The following is an 11145-nucleotide window of genomic DNA, read 5'->3' on the forward strand; positions in this document are numbered from 1 at the left end:
CAAAAATACAGTCATCTTTAGTGATCAATACTCAATCGGGGCTTCACGGGACATTGATCTTGAGGTGACTTCCTGCGCACCTTGTCTTTGAACAGAGGCTCCATGTCAGCTGGACAAACCGGGTTCAGATGACTGCAGAACCAAAGGAACGAGGACGACCATCAGCGTGCAAAATAAAGACATTCAAGACACTTCCTGTCTCGCTCTGCACGGCTCACCTGAGGATGTCGTGGATGCAGCTCTGACAGAAACGATGCCCGCACTCGGTTTGGCGTGGCTGACACAGGACCAGCCTGCAGGCCTCGCAGCAGTATTTGGCTTCCGGAGTTTCTACAAAGTGATCTCTGAATCCTCCATGAAGGGGCAGGAAGCCTGCAGGGACACCTGAAGGACAGGAACACACCTGGGCTCACTCTACCGGAGCGCAGACGCAGGTCGCACCTGTCCAGACAGGGGCTTTTAAACCGAGACTGCAAACAACCAGGGGAAATTACAATGACGCCAAGTGGACGTTTGAAGAACTGCAGTGAGGGGCATTCGTTCAGAAGACAGAAGCATCTTTATCGTTCATGTTTGACAGCATTAAAACACTCGAGCCGTGCTTACCTGGTGAAGCTGTGAGGTCGCTGGGAGGCCAGGGATTGGCTGGGCGGTGAGAGTGCGATGTGATGGGAGGGACCGCAGACAGCGGCGTGGCTAGGGAGGGCGCCACCTGCTGAAGAGGAATCTGCACCTCCCTCCCGTCAGCACTCCTTCCTGCTGACATGACCTGAGAGCAGGCGGGGGGGGGGGGGGGTAAATTTAAAATGACAAATGACATAAACCTTCCAGCATCTCTCTCTCCTTTCAAATCCTTTCCATCCGTCCGTGATTCTTCACGTCAGCGGTTTGTCTGACAGAAGACGAAAAGTTCTGGCTTGAACCGGGTCCAGAGACTTTAACTGTAAAAGCTTTCTATTTAAGCAGAAGCATCCTTTTCGTCTGAACGAAGCGAATCGCTGGGAAGGAGGACAAAATGTACACTTGTGACGCGTGACCTTCAGCATGAAGACAGAATCACACAAACAAATCACTCTCTATCACAGCTCAGTGATGGGGATGCTAGGGGCTTTTCCACACACACACACGCACTGACAACTTCCTGAATGTGACATCATCTCAGACTGAAAACCGAGTCTCAGTTCCAGAACTTCAAAATAAAAGTGCTGAGTAGTTTAATGAAGACAAACGATGACGATGAAAATAGGTCTCAAATATGTCCAAATACACAATCAATGGTAAACTTCAGTTACGTGTTGCTCTTTGGAAGAGTTTTGTAAGTGAAATAGAACAACGAGTTCCTGCAGTGTTTGCTATCGATTGAAGTTGGACATGCAGAGGAAAGACGCGATCAACGAACGGCATCATGAGGGAGCTGTCAGAGCTGCAGGAACAGAAACCCCCACCCACGAGGGGGGGGGGGGGGGGGTGTCCTTCAGGACAGAACAGCTGATGCGCCAGCGCCAAAAGAGAAACCGGAAGGTTTGAAACATTCGGGGTTTATTTTTAAATGTTTGGTTTTCGTGCTCCGAGGAGCAGACAGCTGTAAAACCAGACCAGCGCCAAAGGTCGCCATGACGATCCCTCTTCACCCACCAATCAGACGGGTCTCCTCACCTGTGCATCGTTTTCTTTACCTGTCTGTCTCTCTGACTACAGCCCCATAGGTCCTAGCTGGTCTTTCTCGTCGGCCATCTGTCTCTCTCTCCCTCCCAGGTTTAGGGTCAGGTAACGTAGTCCAGGTGATCTGCTCACACCCCTCTTCATATCTGACTCGTACACCTGCCCCGCCCCCCAAAAGCGCTCTACAGTCAGAATTTGGTTTGTCCCTTCTGGGTTACCGTAGAAACCTGATGCTCCGCTGCAGACGTTCTGTGGTAACAGAAACACAATCCTGACCTTCAGGTGACAACAAAAACGTTATTACTATTCTATTCACTAATTCAGACAATCTTCAGCAACCTCCAACCTACAAACCATCAACCGAGCATCGAAATCGTTGTCTTTTTATTTCATTTTCATTTAACACATCGATTAAATGCTGCAGCTGCAGCTTTCTGACATTCTGTGAACTACAACATGAATTGTTTAATCCGGATTAGATCCAGCAATATGGATATCTTCTGTTCACACGTGAATCTCTTTTTTTACATGTTCTTGTGTTGTGTTGTTGTTTTGCACAACGTTGTCGATGAAATGAAAGCTGCGAGTGCGTCTTCACCACTGACTGAGACCTGCTGCAGGTTTCCTGTCGTGTTTTTCAAGCGTTTAGTGATAAGCCGTGAGCAGAGTGGGTCAGAAGTGGGTGGATTTCATCTCGCAGGCTCAGTTTAACATTTTTACACCAAGAGAAGAAATTGTAAAGACGGACGTGAAAAAATATCTTTAAGACTGAAATACTTGGGAAAGTTTCACCAGACAAATAAAAAGAAGTGTTAAAACGAAGTAATTTAAAAATAAAATAAAATAACTGAGAAACATTTAAATTGATTTTACAACAAAGAGAGGACAAAAATAAATCTCCTTCCAGCATCCATCCTGGACATTTTTTAATTCCACTCATCTTCACTTATTCTCTGCGATTGATTAATCGGGCCTGTCTCCGTGCGATTTAAACATCTTTTTCGCGTTTAACGGCGCTGTTCTAAATGTACTGATCAATAATCGCTGGTGTGTGTTCTGCTCTGGTTCTCCTGACTGCTCGCTTGGATCCGAACCGAACTCTGATGTAAACAGACTGGTCTCGCTGCTCATGCTAAGAGACACCTAGCATCTTTAGCTTCTCGTTTCTCTGCTGTCTGATCAATGAAGATCATTTCAATTTAAACACACACACGCACACGCGCACGCACAACACGCACGCAGCTAGCCGTAGCATCTGTTGTCGTTCACTCCGTTAGGTCGTGCTAAAGCACGCACGCGTCTGTTCTCCTGTGCTACCAGGTTCTGCTGGGGTTCTGTGCGACTCACATGAATCTCCTCCACAGGCCACAGCTCCGGGGCTCCGCGGCTCCGCGGCTCGGCGCTCTCTCTCTCAGGGATTCAAACTGTCAACCTGCCGCTACCTCGGACCGCCCGGGCCTCAGGAGGACTCCTCATGGTCCGGGATCGGGTTGGGGGTCCTGCGTGATTTCCAGATTCTGTCGGTCCTCATAAGTGAGTGCTTGTGTGAGAGCAAGAAGACACTGGGATCCAGTTCTGAGATCCAACGGGGAACACTGGAAACCCCCTCCGCTGCTTCCGCCCAGGAAATCCCCCAGCTGCCCAGGAGAGCGCCGGCCACTGGGGGCGCTGTTTCCCGCTGACACGCACCGGCGACCGAGGAGAGGAAGTCGGCCGCCAGGGGGCGCTGTTTCCCGCTGAGACGCACCGGCGACCGAGGAGAGAAAGTCGGCCGCCAGGGGGCGCTGTTGTCGCATTCCGTGTTAGTTCATGCTTTGCTGCAAAATCTGCGGGTTATTGATTATGGGAAAACAATTACACCTTATCGACCCATCTGCTGGGTAAAACAGAGAAAATAATCTTTATTTTAAACGATGCCGTAAGGCTCTTCAGTGTTTTTAACGAGTAATATTCATACCCTGCTTACGGAAGTACAGTAATAAAACTCGACAATGAGTTCTCCTTTTCAAACAGTAAATAAATGAAGATGTTTTTGTTTTGTAATGTAATTGTCTGCAGGTAAAAATTCAGGACTTCAACAGCACAGAAAGACTCCTTCCTGGACTCTGTCGTCAGTGAATGCTTTATTTACAGTAACAACTTTATTCAAGCCTTACAGAAAACAAGATAGAACCTTATGTGGAACGGTCATTCGTGTCTGCACATCAAAGAACTTCTGAAAATCAGTGGTGAATATTGCCAGAAATTTACAGGAGTTCACACTTTCTTACTAAATAAACATTCATATAAATACACCTTTTATAGGTGAACTTCAGCATTTCAGTATCTGCCGAATGGATTCCAATGAAATGTGATGCAGAGGTGCGTCTGAGAACCGGGGGGGTGAGCTGTTAAAGCCCAGCAGGGGGTCAGTCAGTCCAGGACGTCCTCGTGGAGTCCACCCCCGTGGACACTGCTGAGACGGGACCCTTGAGCAAGGCACTGGAGTCTCTGCTTCCTGTTTCTACTTACTGAGTTTAATCTTCCAAATATTAATGATTGAAATAAGAACGTATTGATAATTCGATACAATGTTTGGATGTTCAAAAGTTAATGAACAGAAGAATGAAAAAGAGAGAGGGAGAAGCAGCAGGAAAAAATTCATATATTGATGAACTTTGGTTTTACTATCGCTCCTATTAAGTGTCATAAATATCCCCAAAACAGGATAAAAAGGATGACATCATCAGGACAGGACACGCCTCCTGCATGAATGGCATCACCAACATAGGAGGTTCAATAAAAAAGAAAATATTGCTCAAATATAAATGAAAAAAACTCAAATAGGAAAAAAAACAAATCTCATCCACTCTGACCGTCGGGTCAGGTCCGAATTGTGATTGGTCCAGAGCGAGCAGTGACGATAGACAAAGATAAAAACACACACTGGCTGATAAACTGAGAAAATAAAATAAAATACAATAAGAAAAATAAAAAACACGAAGACATGATAAACCCAGATGAATGAGGTCAGAGGTCGCAGGGCCTTAGGAGGCCTCAGGCTTCTTGGAGTCAACTGGAGAAGACGAGTCCTGCAGCAGAGAGTAGAGTCACGACAGTGTTACAGCGGTGCTGCAATAGAGTCACAATGGAGCTACAATAGAGTCACAATGGAGCTGCAATAGAGTCACAATGGAGCTGCAATAGAGTCATAATGGAGCTGCAATAGAGTCACAATGGAGCTGCAATAGAGTCACAATGGAGCTGCAATAGAGTCACAATGGAGCTGCAATAGAGTCACAATGGAGCTGCAATAGAGTCACAATGGAGCTGCAATAGAGTCACAATGGAGCTGCAATAGAGTCACAATGGAGCTGCAATAGAGTCACAATGGAGCTACAATAGAGTCACAATGGAGCTGCAATAGAGTCACAATGGAGCTGCAATAGAGTCACAATGGAGCTACAATAGAGTCACAATGGAGCTGCAATAGAGTCACAATGGAGCTGCAATAGAGTCACAATGGAGCTGCAATAGAGTCACAATGGAGCTGCAATAGAGTCATGATGGAGCTGCAATAGAGTCACAATGGAGCTACAATAGAGTCACAATGGAGCTGCAATAGAGTCACAATGGAGCTGCAATAGAGTCACAATGGAGCTACAATAGAGTCACAATGGAGCTGCAATAGAGTCACAATGGAGCTGCAATAGAGTCATAATGGAGCTGCAATAGAGTCACAATGGAGCTACAATAGAGTCACAATGGAGCTGCAATAGAGTCACAATGGAGCTGCAATAGAGTCACAATGGAGCTACAATAGAGTCACAATGGAGCTACAATAGAGTCACAATGGAGCTGCAATAGAGTCACAATGGAGCTGCAATAGAGTCACAATGGAGCTGCAATAGAGTCACAAAGGAGCTACAATAGAGTCACAATGGAGCTGCAATAGAGTCACAATGGAGCTGCAATAGAGTCACAATGGAGCTACAATAGAGTCACAACGGAGCTGCAATAGAGTCACAACGGAGCTGCAATAGAATCGCAGTAGAGATCAAATAGAGTAGCAAAGTTATCTTAACGACAGACAGGATTCTGGGATTTGTGGTAAACATAAAAACTTCTCCTTACCTCTTTCGTCTCCTTAGAAGGTGTCTCCTCCTCCTCAGCAGGACACACCTCCATCTTGTCCTCCTCTTCTACTTCCCCCTCTCCTGCCTCCATCCCGTGTTCAGCCTCCCACTCTTGAAGGACCTCGTCCAGATTGAACCTCCGTCTGTAGTTCACCAGAAAGTTCTTCACCTGGACCACCGACTTGTTACCAATCACATCTGAGATTGCCTGGAAGTCCCGCCCATATTTCCTGATGGCTGCAAAGACAGCAGACAATCCGTTGACTGGCGGGTTAATCACAGAAATGCAGGTGAGACGATCCAGGTGTCGGGACGTACCTTGTACAGCGAGCAGCTGCTCCTCTGTGGTCCAACGAGTGTTAAACTTCTGAGTAACCTGAAATCAGAAAATAGCAACACAACGGAGATCAAACAACATCAGACAGTCGCAAACAGCAACCAACCGTCGCTACGCACTGCTGCATCCCGCTGTGTTGCCATAGTTACCTCAGGCTGTCGGAACTCGTCAACTCCTGAGCTGATTTTGTCCTTCAGGCAGCCGTTCGACTGTTTGATGGTCTGAATCTAGAAAAAAGAGACACAGGTGAGGACAGACAGGTGATCAGACAGACAGACAGGTGCTCGGACAGACAGGCGGGTGATCACACCTGTCTCTTGATGGAGACCAGCTGACAGTCCAGTTGTCTGATGAATCCCTGAGGAGTTGAAGACGACAGCGAGACGACGTCCTGCTGATTCAGAAACATTCCTCTGGGAGGACGTTTCTTCAAACGCTGAGACGTCTTACTGCCTGTCTGCAGGTGCACGGAAAGACAGACGGGTCACTGGCATGGCCGCGCAGACAGACCGAATACCACAGACAGGACAGGTGTGTTACCTTCAATCCAATGGTTGGTTTGACCTCTGACCTCTCCGGTCCAGAACGCACCTGAAATGAAATCAAACGAACAAGCAGTCCGTAAACAATAAACAGTCAGCAAACGAGAACGTCGGTCAGCAGTCAGAAGCACTTTACCTCTTTCTTGTCTTCTTTTTTTAGATCCAACTCGGACTCGCTGGGAGGATTTGGGTTTCCACCCACGACTTCCTCGTCACTACAACACATTTAAATTATTCATCTGAACCGACCAATAAGATGACGGGAAACACTGAGCTCACCTTTAAAGCCACCGTACCTGTGCTGTTATCTGTAGTATTGCTACTCGTTACCTGTAATGTTGCGTTACCTGTAGCGCTGCGCTTCCTGTAATGTTGCGTTACCTGTAGCGCTGCGCTACCTGTAATGTTGCGTTACCTGTAGCGCTGCGCTTCCTGTAATGTTGCGTTACCTGTAATGTTGCGTTACCTGTAGCGCTGCGCTACCTGTAATGTTGCGTTACCTGTAGCGCTGCGTTACCTGTAATGTTGCGTTACCTGTAATGTTGCGTTACCTGTAATGTTGCGTTACCTGTAGCGCTGCGCTACCTGTAATGTTGCGCTACCTGTAACGTTGCGTTACCTGTAGCGCTGCGCTACCTGTAATGTTGCGCTACCTGTAATGTTGCGTTACCTGTAGCGCTGCGCTACCTGTAATGTTGCGTTACCTGTAATGTTGCGTTACCTGTAGCGCTGCGCTTCCTGTAATGTTGCGTTACCTGTAATGTTGCGTTACCTGTGTTGTGCTGCGCTACCTGTAATGTTGCGTTACCTGTAGCGCTGCGCTACCTGTAATGTTGCGTTACCTGTGTTGTGCTGCGCGACCTTGCAGCTCACCTGTCACCTCTGTCTCTCTTGTGTTTGCGAGTCTGTCGGTCCATCAAGCTCGTTTTACTGCGACTTTTCTTCCAGGAGTAATAAAAACGAACCAGACTGGCCATCGTTTTATCTGGCAACTACAGTGACAGAGGTTCAAAGATCAACGACCCCGATTGATCAGTGATCAGGATACACATTTATCCCGGTTACGTTTTAACGGTACCATTTGTTGGATGCGGTGGAAGCTCTTTCCGTGGAAACTGAAGGCCTGCTCAAACAGGACTCTGTCCTCCACCGTCCACTCGTCGGGAAACGGAGTGTAGTTGGGTAAGTCTGCCAGGGATTTCTCAACGTTGTGTTTGTGCCAGAAGAGCATCCCAAGAGCCTGAAAACACAGACGCGTACTATGAGAGAGTCTCCCTGAAGTACCAAGTCCAGATAAAGGGACGAACGCTTACCTGCTCCACGTTGTAGCCGTGCTTCTCTTTGGCGATGGTAACGTACTCGTCCACTGGAAGAGAGACAACACTGCAGTCCAACCTGAACGCACTTCACGATCGAATCAATGAAACCAGAGGCGCTTCTTACACTGAGTCTCATTCAGACAGCTGCTGGGGATCCAAACCAACATGCCCAGGTTCTCTCTGGCCTGAGCCGCCTCGGCTACGTCTGACGACACACACACACACACACACACACACACACATAGAATATTTAGTCCATTTCGTCAGCTAAACACAGTATTGATCTACGGAGGTGAGGATAACCGGGGGGGAAAGCACTATGGTACGCTTTAGCATAGCATAGCATATACAGTATATATACACAGAGATTTTTACGTCTGCTTCCAGCGTTTGAGCCGTGGCCTCATAGCTCGGGTTTGTTGTGTGCTTGCACCTGCCTGGGTTCTATCCGGCTGGGTTCTGGTAATATTCTGGACACCACTCATTTATTTAAGAGCAGGAGGACAAAGCAGAAACACAGTTCACCACTTCCTCCCCCAACTCTGCCAGAGCAGTCTGACTGAAACATCTCTTACATTAAAACTCTACAATAATTACAATATTATATTTCCTTAATAAACATATATATTAAAAGGTCACTATTTGATCTATAAGACCAGAATTATACAGAGAACCTATCAAAGCGAAGGCGTTTAGAAGATTCTGCCGCACACTGTCAAATACTTCAATGGTCCTGTTGTTCGAGGCTACACCGAAGCATCTAGGCTACCGGATCCTCGTTCACCCTTACCCGGATCAAAGTCCGGAACCACGGCCTGGTACTGGAGACCCACCCGCATCCCTCCTCCACCTGCACATGCATACAGGCAGCAGAACTCAGAAACAGCACGCAGCAGAACAGACGATGCTCGGCTGGAGGTCGGAGTTCGAGGCTACCCACCATGCTCCTCGTCGCTACTGGAGCCAGAACTTCCTTCTTCCCAGCAGCTGCTTCCATTACCGGACAGGCACTTCGGGCCGGGTTTGGGTGCCGTTCCCTGGACGCTGGTGCCGCTGGCCGCCGGGGCTCTGCCTCTCCGCTTCCCCGGAGCCTCTGAGTTTCTCTCCAGCATCGTCGGCATGCCGAGGGCCCGAACAGCTGGCTGCTAACTCAGGCTAATAGTTAGCTAGCAAGCTAAGCTGCCCTGCTAACAGAGCCGAATGGGCTAATTGGACTCAGACTAAGCTAACTAATCTTGCCCGGCAGCAGCAGGACGTTTCGGTGCGGAATAGAAACCCAGAGGAGGACTTTAGCGCCGCAGCGAAGCTTAAAATAAAAGATCAATGAGCTCTAACAAAAAGATGCTAACAGTTAAACCGAGACTGAAGCGTCACTGTCCGAAAAGTTAAGGAACAAGAACCCGGAACCAGAACGAAGCAGTGAGACCCAGACTGGGACCCAGCGAGACCATCAGAAACCGAAGCACCGACAAGTCCCGAAGTAAACCGATCAGAGACTCCACTCGATGAACCTGATCGATCCGAGCAGGAGCGTGCGTGTGTGTGCGCGTGGTCTCTGCTGCCACTTTAAAACACCAAATACCAGTTCGATCCTATTAAACATTATCGTTAATACACTAATGTCATTAACTATAACATATTAATAATTATAATATTCATTTGAGAAGAAAAATGTCCTGTTTTGATTAATCAATGACATGATTATAATTAATTAAAAGAGTGCATGGGGGGGGGGGGGGGCTGAATGAATGATTTCATTATGTTAATCCAGGAAAACAATGATCCGTTTTAATTAAAGGAGAAAAAGAGCAGATTTTTAATGGGAATTCTAAAATAATTGTCTCATTAATTTAGAAAAACGGGCCCTTTTTCTCAGGTGAAACAATATACTTCAGTAAAATTCAACACAGAAAAAAGACACGACATTTAAAGGGAAAACTGCCCAACTTTATTATTTAAATTTGCACCGATTCTGACTTTCCAGAATAGGAACACAGGAAAGCTTTTTTTTTTCTTTTTTAAATGTAACTATTTTCACAATTACAAATCTATTCTCAGCATTCGGATTTCAGTCACATAATTTCTGAGAAGTCTGAGTTAAATGTCACATTTCTGAGGTGCGTTTTTCTAGTATTTTTGTGCCTCAGAAGTCACGTGTTGTTAATCGGAGACAGAACTGCTCGCTGCTGTTCTTTGGATGCCCTTAAGTCGCTGAAATAAACAGGGAGACCGTTGCCATCTTGCATTCCAACATTATAACACAGCAATAACGGAGCAATGTCAGGAGTAGTGAAGGTATTTTGGCGTTTTTGTAGAATTTCATAATGCAGAGAATAATAAACATTTAATGTAATGTCTCATTTATGAATTTCAAAGTCTTTATTTCATGTTCATGCTCGTTTTTAAATCAATGAAATGTTGATGATGCCTGTTAAAATTAAACTATTCAAGCTGACTGACTGGGGAACGGGACCCGTTTATATATTCTCTAAGCATAAATGCTATGATTCGATTGGTTCTGAATAATAAATACAAAGAAAAGACATGCAGTTGCGACCGGTGGCCAGCAGGGGGAGCGCCTCGTTGTGTTTTAAAGTAACAGCAGGTCGACTGATGGAATTCTTCTGATGATGATGATGCAGGTTAACTAGAAACAGACAAGAAAATGTAATACATATGTAACCGGGAGGCAACGTCACGTGATCAGAGACGAGATGAGTTAATCCATTTTAACATTTTGTTGACCTTCACGTTAAACACGTGCACTTTGATGATAATTTATGTTTGTTCTGGACATAAACAAATTAAAGTTTTTATTTTCATCCTATGGCAGCTCACATTTGAAACGGTTTAGCAGACAGGCCGCCGTCAAGAGTCCAACTTCATATGTTGAAGGTTAAAAAAAGATTTGATGAGGTGAGAATGTGTGAAGCAGCTGCGTCCTCGTGACACGCACGCACATCCGTCATCGATTATGGGTTATCGATATGGATAAGAAGCACAGCGACCCGCTCAGTCTCCGCTGTTGTTTACCCGTTTACCGTCTCCTTTATTTTATCTTCGGCAGTGGCAGTGCGCGCAGTTACGCGCGCTATGTGAGACACTCGATCCGCCTTGCCCCGAGGACCCCCCCCCCACCCCCCCTAAAAACATCCACACATGGAACTGAA

The 11145-nt window shown here is 46.6% G+C and overlaps 2 protein-coding genes across 2 annotated transcripts in view; both read right to left on the reverse strand.

Moving 5' to 3' along the window:
- The window catches only part of mipol1 (mirror-image polydactyly 1), a 13550-nt gene extending 12784 nt beyond the window's left edge, over positions 1–766 (reverse strand). The window contains exons 1-3 of the mRNA XM_068752017.1: positions 607–766; positions 219–384; positions 53–132 (exon numbers count right to left, since the gene is read on the reverse strand). Of these exons, the coding sequence (XP_068608118.1) occupies positions 53–132; positions 219–384; positions 607–766 (406 nt within the window). The remainder of the gene's footprint in view (positions 1–52; positions 133–218; positions 385–606) is intronic.
- A 3009-nt stretch (positions 767–3775) lies between these two features.
- Positions 3776–9096, reverse strand: rcor1 (REST corepressor 1). Its single transcript, XM_068751953.1, has 13 exons — positions 8916–9096; positions 8766–8825; positions 8100–8180; positions 7970–8022; positions 7735–7896; positions 7530–7648; positions 6793–6871; positions 6655–6705; positions 6425–6571; positions 6264–6341; positions 6096–6153; positions 5776–6014; positions 3776–4733 (listed from the first exon to the last, which is right to left on the reverse strand). The coding sequence occupies exons 1-13, from the start codon at positions 9094–9096 to the stop codon at positions 4689–4691; spliced, it is 1353 nt and encodes a 450-aa protein (XP_068608054.1). The 3' UTR covers positions 3776–4688.
- Positions 9097–11145: the final 2049 nt, after the last annotated feature.

This window comes from Brachionichthys hirsutus, chromosome 18 (assembly GCF_040956055.1).
Source record: "Brachionichthys hirsutus isolate HB-005 chromosome 18, CSIRO-AGI_Bhir_v1, whole genome shotgun sequence".
Taxonomy (NCBI): Eukaryota; Metazoa; Chordata; class Actinopteri; order Lophiiformes; family Brachionichthyidae; genus Brachionichthys; species Brachionichthys hirsutus.